The sequence below is a fragment of the Acinonyx jubatus genome, chromosome B1, assembly GCF_027475565.1.
Source record: "Acinonyx jubatus isolate Ajub_Pintada_27869175 chromosome B1, VMU_Ajub_asm_v1.0, whole genome shotgun sequence".
Classification (NCBI taxonomy): domain Eukaryota; kingdom Metazoa; phylum Chordata; class Mammalia; order Carnivora; family Felidae; genus Acinonyx; species Acinonyx jubatus.
Window position 1 is genome coordinate 196,857,238 of NC_069382.1, and position 20,810 is coordinate 196,878,047.

At 59.7% G+C, this 20,810-nt stretch overlaps 1 protein-coding gene across 2 annotated transcripts in view; it reads right to left on the minus strand.

The window, feature by feature from the left end:
* PPP2R2C (protein phosphatase 2 regulatory subunit Bgamma) overlaps positions 1-20,810 on the minus strand; it is a 139,267-nt gene that overhangs the window by 3,041 nt on the left and 115,416 nt on the right. For both annotated transcript variants that reach the window (XM_027076732.2, XM_027076844.2), the window contains exons 7-8: positions 12,203-12,372; positions 8,403-8,494 (exon numbers count right to left, since the gene is read on the minus strand). In XM_027076732.2, the coding sequence (XP_026932533.1) occupies positions 8,403-8,494; positions 12,203-12,372 (262 nt within the window). The remainder of the gene's footprint in view (positions 1-8,402; positions 8,495-12,202; positions 12,373-20,810) is intronic.

Below are 20,810 nucleotides of genomic sequence, written 5' to 3' on the forward strand. Positions count from 1 at the left end.
CGAAGCAGGCTCCGGGCTCTGAGCCGTCAGCACAGAGCCCGACGCGGGGCTCGAACTCCCAAACTGTGAGATCATGACCTGAGCTGAAGTCGGACGCTTAACTGAGTGAGCCACCCAGGCGGCCCTAGGGCAGGGGCTGAGACCCCTTCATGCTCCGCCCCAGACATCGTAAAGAAACTTCTCCCGTACTTTCCCCTTTGTCAGGAGAGGCCTGGCCAGACCTCCAGGCACCAGCCGAGGGATGGCCCCTGAACTGACCCAACGCGCCCTTCACGGCAGGGACCCAGCACCTTCCTGTTCGGAGTAGTTGGGTGACTAAATGATGTGCAGATGTTCACGGACTTTCCTGTCCTGCTAAAGGGAATTTGCCCCTTGTCCATCCACTCCTTCTCCCTCCCCCCTCCAAGGAGAAGGGGTGCCTGGGGCCTGGGAGAAAGGCCATGTGGTCTGTGTGGTAAGAGGACGGCAAGACGGCCAGCGATCGGGGCCTGGGCCTACAGAGCGGGTTTGGGGGTTTGGCCCAGGAGAGTCTCTGGAGCAGCCGGGGGTGGGGGAGGGGGGCAAAATAACCGGGGAGGCGGGAGGGGATTCTGGGAAACAAGGTCCCCTTCCACGTCCTTCAGGGGAGGTGCATACAGACTGGGATTCCTGTCTTCCCTTTGGAAGCTGAGCATGTTTCTTGGGGAGTCACTGCTCTGAGACAGAACCCCGCGGCCCCCTAGGTGAACACGGGTTGTGCACACTTTCCACGTCTCCATTTCCCCAAGTCAGGGGGACAGTGCAGTGCAGGGGAGCAGGAAATGTTCAAGGCCGAGGTCCACCTGGACAGACCAGGAGAGGTTCTCTGATTAGGCACCTGGGCTGTGGGAGGTCAGATGCTCCTGGCATGGCTCAGGGGCCCGGGTGATGCTGAGTCACGGGCTGAACGTGACACATCTCCTGTAACGTGTCCCCTTCTCGTGGGAGAACGTGGGCTGGTAAACCGACACCAGGAAAGTGTAGCACCCGAGGCCCCAGCCTCTGCATCTCTACCCGAGACCGGGAAGCCGGCCTCCCGGGGCCTGCACGGAACGGACCAGCTGTGATTCGGTGTCACAGTTACCTCGCCTGTGGGCCATCTCTCAAGGTCAGTCCCTTCTAGAAGGAGGGGCGGGGTCGTGCGGTGGGGAGGCCCCGCTGCCTCCCTGCCCCTCAGAGTTCTGCTCCTCTCCAGGAAGGGCCTTGTAGTCTTGGGTCCTGGCAAGTCCGGGCCAAGAGTTCCTCTGAGGGAAGTACTTTATGTTCCCACTGACAGCGGCTTCCGGGCCTCCCCTGCCCGCCCTGCACATGCGGTTCCCGGGGATGGCCTGCGCCCGTGAGGCGACGCTTCCCGCCAGAGCCCGCGACCTGCCGAGTTAGCATTTGGTGTCCCTCCCCCGACGCCCAGACCGCTTTGTCCGACCTTGTGTTCAGAGATCAGTGGGTAGGCGCTCGGGGACAATGAGCATGGAAAACCTCCATAAAACGGTTCTTCTGCCACGTTCCAGGGGTGTCCAGGCAGAGCCAGGCGGGGGTCACCTGGATCCCAGCAGAGGGCAGAGGGTGCAGGCCAACCGGGTGACCGGAGACCAGCTCCACAAAGGAGCTATGCCCAAATGTTCTGGAAGGTTCCAAGGGAACCACAGGGAAAGTGCCGTGCCCCCGGGGCTGGAACATTTGGAGATTTTGTTACCATCCCCCAGGCCTGAGGGGTGAGACCAGGAAAGGTGAGAGACACAGAGACAGAGTGGCAGATCTGTGTGAAGGGGCTGGCTGACCGGGGCGTAGTCCACTGAGAGGACAGGGAGGGAGGTGGGACAAACACCCTCTCCCTCCCTGCTTCCCTCCCAGGGTCCCCACTGGTGAAACCTGGTCAGAAGCCAGAGGGCATGCTGGCGTGTTGAGGCACCTGCTCCAATAACCTTGAGCAAGCTTCTGTGCTGCCTCTGTCTCCACCACCGGGTGGGGGCTCCTGGGGCAGGCCTGTCTTGCCTCAGAGTCCCAAGCCCTGGCTTGGCCTCATCGGGGGAGCGAATGCTGGCCCTCAGCAGCAGCCAGACTGAACCAGACCAAGCCAAGCCCCCTGGTGCCTGCAGAGAAGGCAGTAAATGCTTCGTAAATGGTAGGGAACGAAGGGCCAGAACCTTCTCTTATTCACGGCCAGACCTGCAAGTTCAGAAGGTACCTCCCCCCGGCAGGTGCTCTCTAAGCCGAATGAGTGAATGAGTGAATGAATGAATGAATTCGGCGGAAGGGTCACAACCCTTCACAACCACCCTCCCAAGTCCTAGAAATGCACGAAGCGGCCTTGCCCAGCCACCCCTCTGCACTTGACCTGGGACACAGCCCAGTGGGCGGAGGGGCTTCTCTGCGGCTGTGGGGGCAGAGCCGTCGGGGTGGGCTTGGGGGAGGGGCGCAGTCGAGCAGTTCTGCTTCTCTGGAGGTTTGTCTAATCTCTGGAGGGGAGGGGAGGGGAGGGTGGGTGGAGAATCCCAAAGTATTCTCTGGCCCTATTCTCTTGTGTTCTACAACTCCGCCCCCCAAACCTTCATCCCTGTGAATAAATCCCTTTGTTGTTGAGACAAAGAAATGGCATGTCGCAGGTGCATGCTGGGAGAGGCCCTCTCACTCCCACCTTCCAGAAGGAGGCCAGGCCAGCAGCCAAATGCCGTCCCTCTTAACCTGCAACTCGGAACTGAGACCAGGCCGTGGGAAGGAAAGTGGGCAACAGAGTCAGAGACCCAGAGTTGTTCTCGGGGGGGAAAGGCTCACTCCCAACATCAGGCCCCAGGGAGCCCACTGGAGTCCATCCAGGTGCCGGCGGCTCCCAGCAGCTCAGCCCGTGGAGCGTGTGTACGTGGATGGAAGACAGAGCTGGGGGCCGGGTGACCTGCCGAGGCTGGGGGCACGTGAGGGGCCGCCGTGCGGCCCAGTGCCAGAGTCCCGAGGCCCAAGAGCAGGGGCGCTGCTGGGAACAGGGCTCGTGGCTACCTCTTATAATAATGAGCAGACACTCAGGGACAACGTGACCTGTTCACAGTCAGAGGCCCATGCAGCCGGGGAGGTGACAGCTCCTGGGAGTTTCTGCACCTCGTCTCTTGCTTTCTAGAACAGGGTGGGACATTTGCTCTAAGGCTCCAGGCTGCCGCGGTGGGTGGTGTATGGGGCACCCCCAACCGCTGTGCCCGCCCCCGAGGGTGTACACGACCCGGCTCCTGTGCATCCTCTGGTTACCTGAAGGTAGGTGGCCTGACTTGAGCCCGTCCCCTCTACCTTCACCGCCCACATCCCCCTCACCTCTGGCCCAGAGGGACGGCTGCGACGGCTCGCTCACTGGTCTTCCTGCTTCGGTCCCTAAGCCCCCCATCCCCCATGCTAGACTCTCCCACGACACCCACCCCAGGGAGGCCCAAGGACACTTTGACCTGAGACAACTCACTAAGCTGTGGCCACATCAGTTGCTCTTTCTTTCTCCTGAGCTTTCGGCCATGCTGTTCCCTCTGCCCCAATGCCTTGCCATGCTCCGCGGGCAAATTCCTACCGCTTTCTTGAGACTTGAGAGCACCTCGTCCAGGAGGCCACCCCCGGCCCCCTCCCCTGCAGGGCCCCCACCCTCTCTCCCCCTGCCCAGGGCCCCCCTCCGGGCTCTGCTTTAGTCCATGCAGTGTAAACCACAGAGTCCTCCTAGGCAGGCACTGCGTCCCATCTCTGCCGTGTTCCTGGTGCTCTGTGCCCTCGGGGACGCCAACTGGAATCTGCAGCTCCCAGGCTGACACCTGCACGGACAGTTGGGGCACAGCTCTGCCACGTGCCCCGCAGAGGGGGATGCTCAGACCTCGGGGGTCACCGGCTAGGATGAACTCTCACCTCCCGGCCCAGGACAGCAGCCCATCAGGCCCGTCCGGCTCAGCAGACCAGGGGGGGACCCGCCTGTGGCCCTGCCAGACGCCCCCCCTTCACTCGCACGGCCGGTATCCATTGGTGTCAGGCGCTGGGTCCGGGGGAGGGCCCCCACCTGCCAGGAGACCCCCAGGACATGCACAGGCAGGAAGTGCCGCTGAGCCAGATGCCCGTGGCCCCAAGCTTTACTTAGAAGGTGCTTCCTGCTTTCACTCCTTCCTCCGCCCTTCTTTACTTGTCACCCCCGTGCCCAGCCCTGGGACTCAGGTGATGCTGCTGAGATGGCAGCAAGAGAGAAAAGACTCTCTCCCTCCCCCAGGGTGAGCAGCTGGGGCACCCCTGCCCTCATCTGGCCTCACCCTGTTGCCCCCCCCCTGCACGGGGCTGCCCTATTAGGCAGTCATTCCCAGAGCCTGCGGAGAAGAGGGATCACCTGTTGGCCGCAGACCCACTGGGGAGGCTCATGAGACCCACACCAGCCTGCACTCGGCAGCCTGGGGCCGGGGCACAGCTGTAGTTTCCAACACCCACGCTGGATGGGACTCTGAGATCTCTACAGGGCCAAGGCCTCCCCTCCTTGGGCCCAGAGCAGCTGCCAGGGAGCTCAGCCTGGGATCAGGAACTGGGCGTGGCCGCGGCAGGCGCTGGGCGATCTGGGACACTGGCCTCCCCGTAAGAAGTGAGGACAGAGGCCTTTCTCTCCCCACCTGCTTTACTTGGGCCTCCAAGGCAAAGGAGCGCCCCAAGCCCAGGTATTGGGAGCAGGTGCTCGGGCTCGCCCACCTGACTCCAAATTCTAGCTCTGCCCCTAACATCAATAAAATGGGGGTAACGAGGGACCCCAGCTTCTGGGGAGCATGGACCAGGAGTCTCAGTAAAACAGAGCAGTGCTGGGCCCGGGAAACCCGCCCCCCCCCCCGCCCCCCGTTATGCTAGATGCCTTGATTCTAATCATGCTCCTGGCCTGAAGTCCCACTGGCTAAGCCTGAGGCAGGACACCCAAACTGAGGAAGCAAAAGGAAAGATTCTCAGGGAAAGGCCCTGCCAGAGGCCACACCCCTCCCTCCAGGCCAGCAAGGGCAGAGAGGAGGGGACAGCAGCCCAGCTTTGCTCACTTAACCAGCGAGTGCGGTCACGCAACCGCCTGTCCTTCGGATCCACCAGGGGAAGGGAGAGTGGGGTCACTAAAGTCATTGGCAACCCCGCCCAACTGCTAATCTTCCTTCCGTTAAGATGCAGAATCAGGCTGGCACGTGGGAGAGAGGGGGCCCCCTCCCTGCCTGCAAGGAGAAGGGTCCCTTTCATCTCAGGACAGCAGGTCCCAGCACCCTGCAAAGCACTCCAGGACAGAAAGGCCCACTGCTTGCATTCTTACATTCCAGAAGGTTCCCTTAGCAGAGGAAAGGGCAGCCCTTGCCCTGGATTGTGTCTAGGCACGTCGCTTCACCTCTGCTAGCCTCATTTTCCTCCTCTGCACGTGGGGATGCCGATCTGACCGCTCCCGTCCCCAGGGCTCTCTGCCCCCATCCGGCCAGCCGAGGGACTGCCAAGCACAGGGCTCCATGCACCCCCTGCTGGCTGATCATGGCTTGCAATAATCGTGTCCTTGCTGATTGGCTCCCAAAGTGAGCATGTAACCCAAACGAAGCCAATCAGACCCCAGACCCTGGGAGGGTTGCGGGCTGTGAGGTCAATGGCAGGGCAATCCTGCCAGCCACAGGGCGTTGCAGCAGAGCATGAGGCTAGTGTGTAAGGAGAAGCAGGGGGGCACAGAGATGAGGACAGGGAAGAGATGGCCCCAAGGTACACCTGAGCCCTGGCGAAGCCTTGCCTGGAACCTCTCAGAACAAGCTGAGGCTGGTCTGATTTCTGCAACAGGAAGACACTCGGCTGATGCAAATCCCTTTGTCCTAGGCAGAACAGATCAAGGAGAGCTTCCTAGAGGCGGTGGCATTTGAGGTGGGTCTTGGAGGCTCAGCGGGGTTCTTCCCCCCCCCCCCCAACATTCATCTATCTTGAAGAGAGAGAGAGTGCAAGCGGAGGAGGGGCAGAGAGGGGGACAGAGGACGCTGTCGACACAGGGCCTGATGCGGGGCTTAAACTCACGAACCGTGAGATCGCGACCTGAGCTGAAATCGGAGGCTCAACCGAACTTCCATGGCCGATACTGACTCGTGGCCTTTCAGCCTCGAAACAGCCCTGGAAGGTCACGGTTGATTAGAACCATGCTCCAGGGGACAGGTGGGCAGGCTCAGGAGGCTCGGGGGCTAATTCGAGCACACAACTGGAGGGTGGGGGAGCGTGCACCGGAACCCGAGGGTGTTCCCTCTACACCAGGCCGCTGCTCTTGCTGGCGTTGGGTACGAGGCCACCGTGAGGGCCATCAGACCCCAGCAGGTCTCTGCTGCCGTCTGGGCAACAGGGCACATGGGCTCCCCACGGATAGCAGAGGGATGGCTCAGCTGAGCCTGCAGGGTTCGGAGGGTGGTCTGGTCTGTACGAGCGGGGGTCCTGGAGGGCAGCGCTTTTTCTCCCCTTCAGCTCTGAGCTCCTGGGAGGCAGGGACCGTCCTCCACCCGCCACGACGGGCTCAGAGGAGGGCTCAGGATGAAGCGGAAGGAGGTGGCACACTCTTGCGCCCTCCAGAGTGTCATAGCCACTGACTAGACACCCCTGAGGTGTGGAGTGAGCTGCTTAGGATGGGCTGAGCCACGGTCACACCCCCCCCCCAAGGGCACCCCATCCCACGGGGAAGGCAGAGGCAATGAGAAAACACGCAAAGTGCCAAGGCACAGGCGGAAAAGTCAGGAGGCTCGGGGCCAAGGTGGAGAGGGCCCTGAGGGCTTCCTGGAGGAGGCGGCCTTGAGTTGGGTCGGTAGTAACTTGAGGCGACAGGAGTGAGCTAGGTACAGTGCGGCCAGGATTCCAGGCTGCAGGAGCAGAGCGGTTGTGGAGGGGGGAGACAATACAGGGAAGTGCGGGACCTCCGGGGAGGGGGGTGGCTGGTATGTTAAATGTGTGGCAGGAAGTGGCTCGTGAGAGGCAGGACAGCTGAGCTCCAACCAGGACAAGCTGGGCGGCTCCTGTCCCTGGGAGCCAGGCGTCACCTGTTCACGAGCGCCCCCTGGTGGTAATGTGGAAGAAGGGCGTGCATCGGCCATGGCCAGGGGAGACGGCCCCCAACACACACACACACACACACACACACACACACACAATCCCCCGTGGCCAGCAGTAAGTCCCTCTCCTGAGATTCTGACAGCCCCCACCCCAAGACCCACGGCCAGTGCTCGCTGGGGAACCCCCACTGTGGCAGGGTCTGAAGCTCAGCGTATCCCAGAAGCCCTGTCCTCCCTGAGGGTGTCTGGGGTCAGCCTGGGTGCAGCACCCGGAAGGAGTGCTGTGTCGGCCTGGCCTCAAGCCAGCCTTCTCACTGTTATCCAACTGAGCCCCTGTGACCCCCACGCTGGTCCCCGATTGAGAGCTGAGCCAGGTGAGCCCCTGGGATGTCAGCAGCAGCTCTAGGGCACCCCCACCCTGGACCCGGCGGCTCAGCCCCATGTGGGGCCAGCCTACATGCGGGCAGCTCCCTCCCGGCCCCGGCCCTGCGGTTCCTGGCCCCTCCTCACCACCCCCATCCTAGGGTCCCAGCGTGCCTGTCGCATCACAGAAGCTCTTCCCGTGACCGTGGCAGCACATGACGGATGCACGCCCCTGAACGACATTTGAACCAAAGGCTGCTGGCCCGCACACCACCCCTCCCCCCTGCACCGCGCTGGACCACAGGACAGGGAGGGGACGCCGGGCCTGCTCGGGCTGTGAAAACGTGACGGGCAGTGCTCTGGGACACAGTGCGGTCTGTATCCTGCATTTTCTGGTCACCTGGGCCCCTGTGCTGGGCCTTCCCGTCCACGCCGGCCCTGGGCTGAGCCAGCAACAGGGAAACAGGAACTCACATCGGGCCATCTCCCGGGTGGGTGGGCTGTGAGATGTGGCCGGGCCTGGGGGACCCTGCCAGCCCCAGAGGTGCGGAGCGGTGATGTGCCTGCCGCCCCGGGGGGCCCGATGTAGGGGAGCCGCCAGGGAGGCAGGTGCAGCCATGATGGGGGCGGAGGGAGGGTGTGGACCAGAGGCCAAAGTTCTCCCTGCCCCCACCCGTGGCGGTCCAGGGAACACCCCTCATCCTCGACAGCCTGGGGATGTGTGTGGCTAGGGCCCCGGCCTCGACTCTTTCCACTATCACTTAGGAGACCGGGGGGAGGGGGGGTCCAAGTGGACGGCAGGTGTGGTCACAGGTTGTGACCTGGCTGTCGTTTCCTGCCCTGGCCTGTGAGGGCTGAGAGCTCGTGGGCGCTGGAAGAACGGATGGGCCGCTTCCCACACGTTCATCCATCAGGCTCATTACCAGCGAGTTCCCCAGGATGCCAGGCCAGCAGCCGAGGCGCTCCCCGGCGAGGGGCCACTGCCCCCGGGTTGGGGGTTACCTGTCGCTGCCGTTCCAGGCACATTCAAACTTGTCGAAAATGCAGTCGTTCTCGTACAGGGAACAGAGCTTGCTCCGCAGATAGTCGTGGACCTGGTGAGAGAAGGGGCTGGTGAGTCAGGCAGGGGGCGCCCCAGCAGTCCCGGTCCCTGCTGCGAGAAGAGTGTCCCTGAGCAGAGGGGCTGCGCCCTCTGGGTCCAGATGGCCCCTCCAGCCCCGACTCAGCCCTGCTCATTGAGAAGGACCCACAGCCAGGCAGGGGGACAGGGCCGACCCTAGAGGTGTGGCCAGAGGGGACAGCCGCAGTGACAAAGGGAAGGATACCGTAGGGACCAGATCCTGGCTCCACCCCTCCTCCCCCACGCTGTGTGATCCTGGGCAAGTGACTTCACCCCTCTGAGCCTTGGTTTCTTCCGCCTTGAAGTGACAAGAGCACCATACCTCATGGGCTGTGGTGGGACCAACTGTAGGAGACTGTGTGGTGCAGGGCCATGCTCTCTGAGGATCAGAACAGTCACCCTGAGCACGGATCACGGGAGAAAGGGGAAGGGGAGCCCACACAGGCCTCTCAAACGTGATCTCGGTGCGTGTCACTCGTCCTGTTTTGTGGATGAGGCCCTGACACTCAGAGAGGGTAAGTGACTGGCCCAGAGTCACACAGCTGGTAAGCAGAAGACCAGGACGCTCTTCCAGAGTTAGCTGACCCCACAGGAGAGACGGCGATGCCCCTGTGGCCTGGGGCCACCCGACAGCAGCCTCTGTACCCAGAGGGTCTGGTCGGTGCCCGCTCTCTGCCAGGCACGTGGCCCTGCCCTCTGCGTGGGGGGAGGGGAGGGGACAGCGTACCCAAAGCCTGAACTCCTGGCTCTGCCCCTTACCGTGTGACCCGGGAGTCACTTAGCCTCTGTGACCTCCAGGTTTCCCATCTAGGCAGGGGGTCACGGACCCCTCCAAGCAGACAAATGAAGGGCAAACACCGATAGGTATTTGGGACCCTGATTAACTCCGGAGGAACAGACAGAAATACATGTTCAACTCCTGTTGGGCAATGCCACAGGCCAGGAGTCAAGTGTAGGGAGAGGAGGGGGGGAGGAGGGAGGGGGAAGAAAACAGGTTCTGTCTGAGAACCTCTTACTCGTCTTTAAAAAGATGGGCGCCCCCACCCCCTGCCACCCAGCAGCCTCCAGGGTCCCCAGGCTGAGTGAGGCTCTTCCCTCGGAGCGTCCAGTGCATCTGAGGGTCCTGCCCGGACTTTCTGTGTTTGTGTGGACCCCCTGCTCCCAAGGCTCAGCCCGGTCGTACAAGGTGACTTTCTCGGGTCTCGGCTGAGATGCCCCTCCTCGGAGAGGGCTCCCTCCCTGCCTGCCCACTGGCCCACGGAGCGGGCTCCACGGCCCTTCTGTTCCCATCGCCGCCTGCACTCTTGTGTGATGCCCTCCACACTCCGACGACGTGTGGATGCTCCCCTCCAGCGGGACCTGTCTCCCCGGGGCGCACAGCGGACCATCGAGCTGCCACAGGGGCGGGCAAGAGGCCCCTCGAGGCTGCCCCCTGCGAGCCCCCTGCCCCGGTCCCCCATCCTTCCCGGTACAAAGGCCACAAACAACAGCATCCCTCTCCACACCGCTCGTCGGTCACACCCCACATGCAGCCAGTCCAGAAGCAGGATCCAAAGCGACCTGGAACCCAGCTGCCACTCACCACGTCCTGTGCTGCTCCCTGCCCCGAACCACCGTCTCCCAGCTCACTGCAAATGCCTCCTGACTGCTCCCCGCTTCTGTGCCCCCCGACCCAGTCTGTCTCCACGGGCAACCCAAGAGACCCCTAAGAAACCAAGCTGGACCATGTCACTCTGCTGCTCAAGACCTTCCAGTGCTCACAAGCCCCCTAGACTCTGCGCCCAATCACCTCTCTGACCTCAGACTCTTCTTCTCTCCCCCTGCTCACTCTGCTCCAGCTGGCCCCCCACCATTTCCTGACCGCACGAACCACGTGACCGCCTCAGGGCCTTTGCACTTGCTGTTTCCGCCCCTGGGAGCGCCTTCCCTGCCCCCGCCCCCGACGACTGATGCCCTCACTTCCGTCAGACTCCAGCACCCCTCCTTTCTCTGCCTCAGCTCCTGGTTTGTTTCATTTGCAGCCTGTGATTATTTCATTGTGTATTTCCTTGGTCTCTGGCCATCCTTCCGGTTGGAATGGATGCCCCTCGAGGCTGCCGTGGGAGCCAAGAGAGGAGGTGGGGGGTGGGGGCACTGGTCTTGTGTGTCTCCAAGACCTAGAGGGAGGGAAGCCTAAGGCAGGGATCACTGGCCCAAGCCTGGGATGGAGCCACTGGGTCAGGGACTCTCGCCCTCCTCCCGTGGTGAGCGTGACGGGTGGGGAACAGCACCTGCCTCCACGGGAGCCCGCGCGGCCTCGTCTGTGCCGAGGCTGGAGGAGGAGTGATGCCCAGTGCACATTACAGCCCCAGACTGCCTCTGACGGGAAGCAGGCACGGATGAGGCTGCGCAGAGGACCCCTGACTGCTTGTGAGTCCCCGGGGAGGCCCCCGGTGACAGGCGCAAAGGCAGCCCCGGAGGAGCCTGGGAGGCAGGCTGGCGAACACACACGTGAGAGGCACCAGGGGCCATGGAGGAGAGAGTGGAGCCAGGTGAGAGACGCGGGAGGGCACGGCTATTTCTCTCAGACAGGTGCCTGCCTCCGGGAGCCTCCGCTCCCAGGGAGCCCCCTGGTCCACAGCCACACCGCACCCAGGGTCGCTGTCACGCGGGACCCTGGAGGGCAAGGCTGCGGCTGCCACTTCTCTCTGAGGCGCAGGGTCTAGCCAGACACAGAGCACCTGCCAAGTAGGTGTAACCCCTTAGATGCCTGGGGATACACGGTGCCTGGCTTCATGCCGGCCACGGACAGATTCCCAGGGGCTCATGGGCAGCCCCCCCAGGTCTGCATTGTGTGTGCTCCCCGCGCAGTCAGAGCGGCCTCACTGATGCACTCGTCCGAACACACAACACGCACGCATGCACGCCCGCTGTTCTCACCCGCCCTCTCCGGCAAAGTGAGCGCCTCCTGCCCTCTGGTGGCAGAGCAAGGAAGAGCAGGGGCTCCGGGGAAAGACCGCAATCCCAGGTCTGCGGCAGGCTAGCTTCCCTACTCCTGCAGGTCTGCCATTTAAGTCAACTTCCTCCAAATACAATGGGATAGAGAGAACCCTGGCCCCATTCCCGTGGGGTCTTACTTAACATCGTGCGAACTTTGTTTTCCACCCCCCGACGCTATCTGGGTGGATCGTAACAGAAAAATAAAAAGTCGTAACTTTCCGGAAGGTGCCCCACGCTTCGGCCCAAGGGCCTGACTTGCGAGGCCCGTGCCGAGGACTGAGAAACGTAGCACGCTCCCAGTCACCGCCGCACGCGCTAAGGAGGGGTGCTCCCCGGGAGAGGACGGGGCTTCTCCCGCCTTAACTGCAGACGCGGGCTCCAGGAGGGGCGACCTCATCCTTCATCATCTGCACCCTCAAACCGGGCCTCGCCTGTCGCTCACCCTTGTCCCCCTGGGCCCCGACGGCAGGAGCCAGCAAGGGGACGGCACTGCCCCCACCCCCGCCTGGAAGGCAGGCCTGGGCCGAGGTGTGTGATTGGGGACAGGCTTTCCGATTTCCTGAGCCTTCATATGGGGCGTATGGAAGCCACCTCTGCAGCGGGGACACCCCTCCTGGGAGTTCTGGGCACAGGAGGCGGAGGCCGGGGGGGGGGTCTCCCACCCCTCAGAGGGGCTCCGGAGTTTCTAGGCCGTGGCACCCACCTGGTAGGTCTCGATGGGCCTTGCCTCCATGTTAAGGTCCCAGACTTTGACCGTGAGGTAATCCCGGGTGAGCATGTATCGGCCACTGTGGCTGAACTTCACGTCCGACACGGAGGAGATGATTTCGGAGAAGAAGGAGCGGTTGCTGGGGTCCTCGGGCTCTTCGAACACTGTGGAGACAGAGAATCGATTGCCGTCACCGGGCCCCGCGGATCAGAATAACAGAAGACTCTGTTTCTGTCCTAGGCTCTCGCTGTACGGCCATTCATTCACTCATCAAGCCTGAGGCTAAATACCTGTCAGGCCGTGGCCCCGAACCGACCCTCCGAGGAGGGAAGGGGCAGCTTTCGGAACCACGTTTATTGAGCATTTACTCTCTGAGCCAGATTCTGCGCACAGCCCGTCCCGTGCATCACCTCGTCCAATCCCCTGATAAAACATCTGGTCGGTACCACTATCAGTCCCATTTCATGGCCGGGACAACTGAGGCATGGATGGCTAAAAACCACGCCCGAGGCACTGAGCTAGAAGAAAGTGGCCGAGTGGGGATTTGAACCCAGAGGGACACCTGCTGGGCCGCACTCTGCTGCCACCTACTGGCGTCCTGATGTTCACGCACGTGCTGGGCAGCGTAAGGGAGGAGGCTGGGCCCTGCTTGCGGCCGGGGGGCCTCTGCTCACGGTGCACCAGGCACTCACGGCTGAGCCCCGTGGGCAGCCACGTTTTGTCTGGCTGCTACGGGGATCGCGGCTACATCCAATCTCACTGCCACAGATGAAGCCTGAGTCCCATCAGCTGCCCGCCACCCACCTCCCGGCATCTCAGACAAGGTGTTCCACGCAGGAAGTTGCTTCCCGGGCTCCTGAAGGCGACAGCTTGCCGCCCCTACTGGATGATCCCACTCTGGGACAGAGTGCACAGTGAGCGGCCCCCCAGGCAACGTCCCCTCCCTGCTGCCCCTGAGGACACAGGGGCCTTCAGGGCACATGGAGGTTCCCACCCAGCAGGACAGGTTCTTTGGGGCTCAGTCTACTGCTGGCTGCCCCACCAGTCTGCCCAGCAACACCTTCGCTGGCCAATCAGATCCCACAGTGGCCCTGGTGCTGGAGCAGGGTGGGGACCAGGCATTACCCAAGCATCACCTTAGCTAACCAAGCCAACCAAGCATTATTAGCTCCTTAGGAGCTGGGCCACGGAAGGGCCCGGGGTCACGGGGAAGGACAGAGTGGGAGGCCAACACCTCTTTACCAGCCAGTCTGGAAGGATTTAGACATTTGACAACCTTTCTAGCTGTCCCCACGGACACCGGCTGAGTGGCCACTCTGTCTGCTGGCCCCTGAGTCCCCCCACACCTGAAACACGGAAGCAGAGAGCTGAGCACATGTCTCTGGAGGCTCACAAGAGTGCCCTCCCCGCCAGCCCCTCCCAGTCCCCAAATCCCATGTCCCACTTCCCAGGTCTGTTCCGGTCCCTTGTCCCCCCATCCGGGACCCCCGATCTCACTCCTGTTCCTGTCTTTCCCAGAAATGCAGCTCTTGCCGAGCTCCCTTCTGCACGGTGGCTGGAAACATTTCATGCCAGCCAGATGCTCTTGCGTCCGATGCATCCATTCATTCTCTCAGACACCCAGTCCACACCGAGCGCCCACCGTATGCCGGGCACTGTCTGAGACCCTGAGATGCCACAGAGAGCAGTGAGTCTCCTGGAACCAACATTCTCGCAGAGACAGGCAGGAAAACTACATGCTACACCGTCAGGCAGTGATGAGGGCAGAGAAAACTAAAGCAAGGAGACAGATGGATAGGAGCTGGTGACCTGGATGGACAGCGCCCAGGGGGAAAGAGCATCTGAGCAGAGATCTCAATGGAGTGAGGCAGAGAACAGTGTAGGTGCTGAGAGAGGAGGACTCCAGGCAGAAGGAACAGCATGTGCAAAGGGCCTGAGACAGGGACAAGTGGAAGGTCACATGGACGGAGAAAGGAGTGAGTGAGGCGCCGTGAGCCAGGGGAAGGAGTCATCCCATAGGCAATGAGGGCAGGAGAAAAGGATGGCATGGCGAGGTGTGGGTTTCTCCAGGATTCACCTCCCTACAGGGGCAAGGAGACCTCCTGGCACGTCACCTTTAACCTCTAAAACCTCTGAATTCTTATTTTATTTTATCTTATTTAGTTTGAGAGAGAGAGAGAGAGCATGGGAGGGGCAGAGAGAGAGGGAGAGAGCGAATCCCAAGCAGGCTCCACACTGTCAACACAGAGCCTGATGTGGGGCTTGAACACCCAAACCCTGAGATCATAACCTGAGCCTGAAACCAAGAGTCAGATGCTTAACTGACTAAGCCACCCAGGCGCTTGTAAAGCCTCTGATTTCTGATTCGTGTCTCACATAATCAATGTTTTGTGTCTCTGACACCTTCATTTCTGGCAGGGATAAGCATTTGTAAAATTTCAGCACTTAATTTCCTACTTGAAGTGCTGAGACTGTGTGTTTTCCTTAAATGAACAGGGGTATAAACCTGTATTTGAGAGGTGCAGGGCAGAGGGTTTCAGAGAAGAGGGACCCCAAACAATCAGCAGGGACCTAGGTGTCCCCCCGACCCCATTCCTCCCCAGGTTCGAGGCAGTAACCCCCTCTTGACTGAATTAGCATTTGTGCCCCGAAGGGTCGGAACAGAAGGGGAGTTATACAGGCATAAAACGGGGTTGGTCTATTGCACCCCAACTTTGAGGGGCCCCTTGCACCCCATGCCCACTTTGGAGGTTTCTCCGGCCAATCCACCAGGGCTGGCCCAGCTCGCTTCACCCCCCTGCCCCGCGCAGGGCGTCTGGCACGTCCTGTGGGGTAGGTGGGTGGGTGGGGCCCCAAGTCAGAGGAGTGTCTACACAGAGCCATGGGCTGTGTCTCCTGCCAGCTTCAAGGAGCAAGACGCCACAAAGGTCAAAGGCTGGGCGGGCGCCCTAATCAATAGCTGAGAACAGAAACACCAAACAGCCCCGTGTAACCTCAGTTCTGGCCACACCGGGCATTTCTGAGGGCTTTCTAAGCACAAAAGGACCAGCGTTACACGTGATCAAGGGGAAGGGACACTGACGGGTCTTACCTAGGAGTTCTTTTTATTTTCCAAACACTTCTGATACCGCTATTCTTTTGTCAAAAGGTCACCGAGTGTCCCCGCCCGCCCCTCCCCCCAACCATGGGCAAGCTGCACATCCCCCAGGGCATGGGTAACAGATAAGGCGGGGGGGGGGGGGAGGTCTCCCTTCTAATTGATGGAGTCACAAAGGACATTTCACAGTAATTATTGCTGCCACGAGTTTAAAGAAACGCATCCCAGAGCCCCTGTCACTGAGACGGGATGAATCCCACCTCTCCCCCCCCCCCCCACGCCCTAATTATGTTCAGGTTGGAGGGCTCTGAATCCCCAGAAATCTCCTGTTTCTTTTGAATGATTTTGCATAATTAAGGCTCTCATGGTCCTGGCTGGTTCCCTGACAACCACATCCTCCTGCCTGGGTGCCCTACAGCATCGCCACGGTCACACGGTGGGGAGGGGCAAGAAGCACCCCCCAATGCCCCAAAGTGAGATGAAGGGGCCCCCTGAGGATCCCAGCTCTAAGCACCTGTGCATCCAAGGAATGGGAAGGTGAAACCAGAGGTCACTGCTGGCTTTCCTCTCCAGCCTCAAACCCAGCGGATGGTGTTCCTCTCCTTTGTTTAATGTTTATTTATTTTTGAGAGAGAGAGCACAGGTTGGGGAGGCAGAGAGAGAGAGAGAGAGAGGACGGGGACAGAGGATCTGAAGCGGGCTGTCAGCACAGAGCCTGACGCGGGGCTTGAACTCACGAGCTGTGAGATCATGACCTGAGCCGATGTCGGACGCCCAACCGACTGAGCCACCCAGGCGCCCCACTGATGGTGTTCCACTTTTGCCTAAAGCCCTCCGTGGCTCCCAGTGCCCGCAGGATCAAGATTCAGGCTCCTACAGGTATCAGACAAGCTCCTTCCTCACCCGGGCTTCATGGGCCACCTGCTCCAGCCACCCTCCAGCCGCCTTTCCGCCAGGGCCCCAGGGCCTCGAAAAGGGTGAGGCAAGCAAGGTCCCTAGGGTAGCACACTAAGCAACCCCTTCCCAGGGTCACCCTAAATGACCTCTTTCGATGCCCTTCCCTGCCATCCCAGGCAACAGAGCACAGCAAAGTTCCGTGCGCCCTCAGGGAAGCCCCTTGACCTGTCCAAGCGCACATTCCCTCACCTGGAGAACAAGCATGATGTGACCTCCGGAGGTCACCTAACTCAGTGAGGGACTGGAGGAGTTGCTCAGTAAAACTGGGTGGCGATTTTTATGGTAATTTTCCTCACCGTTTTCTCTCCTTGAAATTTCCTTTCCCATTTTTAGTACTCGTCTTTCCTATACATCCTTCAGAACCCCAACTCAAATACCCTGTTCTATGCACAGCTTGTCCAGACAGATGCTTTCCAAAGAAATAAACTGCTCACCCTTGCTGCCTGAGCAGCCTGGACTACCCTCCTGTATGGCATCAGCAGGGACGTGCGGTCACTTCGTGGGGCTGTGAGCTCTTGGGCCAGGGGTCCTTCCTCTCTGTCATTGGTCATCTGAGTGTCCCTGGCCAGCCTGGAGCTTCACTCAGAGCCCAGACCCACTCACAGAGTGGACAGAACCTTCCATGCTGCCTCTTCTCTGTGCCTTTCCTGATGCCTTTCTTCCCCAACCTGATACAATCCCCCCGCCCCTGACCCCCTACTTCCCTGGCCACCACCACCACCGGAAGCTAGAGGGTGTGCCTAGTGGGGAGGAACAGGGAGTCAATACAAGACAGTGGGCACAATGGATGCTCACTGATGAAGAGCTGACAATTGTCATTTCCGGTTAAAAACCACCCCCTGCCCAGCGCCATTTGATGGACCCCAGTGGACAAAATAAAAGCCAACCCCCATGTGGCCCTGGCCCTGCGTGGTCTGCCCCCACCTCTCTGTCTTTGCACCTGTCAGCCTGCCTCTTCTCTCGCCCGCTGGGGGCCCTCAGCGCCCTTCTGTGGCTTCTCTTCCCAGGCTCAGTCCTTCAGAAACTTCCCCGGCTTCGATGCTGTCATTTCCTTGGCAGGTGGCTTCCCCACACCTCCCATCAGCCCGCAAGGGCAGGAGCCCACTCTCCACGCAGAGCCTGCTGTCTTCCCGCGCCGCCCCCTTCCCATTCCACGGGGAGGCTCCACCCCTCCACCGGCAGGCTCCACCCCTCCACCATGCCACCCAGCTCAGAGCACCAGCCCGCCCCTGCGCCCAACCTCACCCCAGTTTATTCTCCACGCAGCAGCCAGAGGGATCCTGTCAGCACACAGCCAGGCCGGGTCGCTCCCTGCTCAAACGCCCTGTGGCTGCTGGCCCTTCAGGGTGAGCCCCAAGCTCTTGCCATGGTCTATAAAGTCCTCTTGCTGTGCTCCCTTCTCTAACCCTGCAGCTCTTTGACCCTCACGCCCACCTGAGCCCTGTGTTTTGCTCCTGCCTTTGCACTGGACGCTCCCTCTGTTGGAGACATTTGCCCTGGCTTTGCCCCCAGATACCTGCAGCCTCCCCAGCAGACGGTGGCTGGATCCGGACCTTCTACCCCATAAGCGTCCTTAGTTCTCAAGTTCTGAATCTCTGGGAAGACTGAGAAAGAACACAAGTCCATAGGCATGGGACTATCAGAGCCTCTATCCTAGCTCTACCTAGCTGTGTGACCTTGGGAAAACACCTTAACCTCTCTGTGCCACCCATGTGGTCAACAATAATGGCCCCTAGGGCTGCATAAGTTCCCTCATGTGGCAAAAGACTCTACAGATGTGACTACGTGAAGGGTCCTGAGCTACCGGGGTCATCCTGGATTCTCCGGGCGGGCCCGCTGTAACCACAGAGTCCTCGAGCGAGAGAAGAAGAAGGTCAAGGCAGAAGGGGGAGATGGGATGATGGAGCAGAGGGTGGAGGGCCGCACTCTGGAGGTGCAGGAAGGGGCAAGAGCCAAGGGGTACGGTGGCTTCTAGCAGCCAGAGAAGTCAAGGAGACAGATTCTCCCCTGAACTCTCTGGAAGAAATGCAGCCCCACCCAAATTCTAGACCTCTGACCTCCAGAATTGCAAAAATATACGTTTGCGTTGTTTTGTGCCGCTAAACTTGTGCTGATCTCTTTTTTTTTTTAATTTTTTTTTAACATTTATTTATTATTGAGAGAGAGACACAGAGCGTGAGCAGAGTAGGGGGAAAGGGCGGGGGGGAGACATAGAATCTGAGGCAGGCTCCAGGCTCCAAGCAGTCAGCACGGAGCCCGACGCGGGGCTCGAACTCACGGAACGCGAGATCGTGACCTGAGCTGAAGTCACTCAACCGACTGAACCCCCCAGGCGCCCCAACTTGTGCCGATTTCTTACCGCAGCACGGGAAACCCACAGGCTCGACGTCCTCATCTGTAAATGAACAGATGAGGGCCTCCGTCGTAGGGGGACTCAGAGGATTTAATGAGACGTAAACCTAGAACGGCATCCAGTGTGCAGGAAGCATCGGCAAACGTTGGCTGAGCTGTTGCTTCCCCAGCGCATCGCAGGGGTCCCGCGAGGGGCAGCGCCTGACACGATCGCCTGTTCCAGGGACTCCCGTGCCCCAGCGGAGCGCAGACCCTGTGCTGTCAAAAGCAGAAGTAACTGTCTATTTTGAGGCATCACAGAAGCTGTTTCCATGGTTACCCGGTCATACTGACTAGCAGACAAAAGACTTCCACTGCTTCGGAGAAAGACGTGAGGCTGTGGGCTGGGCAGCGGAGTGGCCTGAGGGCCCCAGCGCTGCCCCCGATGGAGGGCACTGCCCCTCCCCGTGCCTTGGTTTCCTCATCTGCCCAATGGCAGAAATAGCCATCTGCTTGTGGTCTGGGCTGCTCTCAGCCAGGGAAGGGAAAATCACTGTGTCACCTGCTGGGAAGATGACGTCGTGACCCCTCATCTCTAGGTACCACTGTCAGCCATTCCCGAGTTTTGGGCCACAACTGGATGAACGGACAGAAGCGAGATCTAAAGGAAGGGATCTAATCTCTGGGTCACTTTGAAAACAACCATTTATAGGGCGCCTGGGTGGCTCAGTCGGTGGAGCGTCCGAGTCTTGATTTCGGCTCAGGTCACGATCTCGGGGTTGTGAGTTTGAGACCCGTGTCAGGCTCGGTGCTGACAGTCGAACCTGCTTGGGACTCTCTCTTTCCCTCTCTCTTTGTCCCTCCCCCGTTCTCTCTCTCTCTCTCTCTCTCTCGCACTCTCAAAATAAATAAATAAATAAAAACGTAAAAAAAAAACCAAACCAGAATCTATTCCAATAGCAAATCTGTATAAACCAATAATCAAATGCACACACGAGTTTTACTAAGACTTCAAGGAGCAGATATTAAACGAACCGTTCCAGGCAAAGAAAGAGAGTGGCCCAGCTCACTTTCCAAGAGCCGAATAATCTTAGAGTGTAAGAAAAGACAATTAAAGACCAACATCACGTATGAACATTTAGGCAAAAAAAAAAGCATAATTTTTGCCTTCATGCAAAACTGTCTCAACAAGAGACATGGCCCCCAGGCCACGGGCCACCCAGGCACAGCAGGAGATCACAGCGGTCGGAAGCCACCATGTCCCTCCCTTCGTACCTCGGCCCTGCAGAAAACAGCTTTCGGGAACCTCGGTGTAATCTAGGGAGAGGCGGTCCTAAAGTTACGATGTTCACGGGGGCCCTCGGAGAAGAGGCAAGAAACACAAATGGAGACGGGCCATCGAAAATAAAGTTCTAGCCCCTGCACTCCTGAGTCTGTGGGCTGATTCACATGCAGGGCATACACCCCCAGGCGTGTGACAGCGACGTGCCCGGAATCCGCACACATGTGCCTGCGCTCGGGAACCGTACAAGTGACGGCTGCCTAGGGAGGTGGCCGCCCGCTCAGACCCCGGGAAGCCAGATGACAAAAGCCAGGGGGGACTGCGACTTCCACCTCCCGCCTGCCATCATTCAAACAGCGTGGGGTGCCAAAGCTGTCTCCATGCTCCCCAGACACCAGCTCACCTGCACGCACACACACTTCCTGGCTCAGAGTTGAAATCCAAGTTAAAACAAATACACAGACGGATGTAGAGAAGGACATGGTATCACTTTCTCAGAGCCCAGCACTCAGGGACAATTTCTGGGCATATTTCATTCCCTTGTTTTTTCTGTGTCCTTTTTTTTTTTTTTTTTTTTTTTTTTTGTAAAATAGTCATTAGCTTCCTTTCTTGCCCCCACCAAATATTGTAACATAATCATTTCCGGGGCGCCTGGGCGGCTCAGTCAGTTGGGCGTCCGACTTCAGCTCAGGTCACAATCTCGCGGTCCGTGAGTTCGAGCCCCGCGTCGGGCTCTGGGCTGAAGGCTCAGAGCCTGGAGCCTGCTTCTGATTCTGTGTCTCCCTCTCTCTCTGCCCCTCCCCCGTTCATGCTCTGTCTCTCTCTGTCTCAAAAATAAATAAACATTAAAAAAAATAATAATAATAAAAAAAAACATAATCATTTCCTCGTGTCATTACAAATCTAACGCCACATTCTAAACGACCGAACCACGG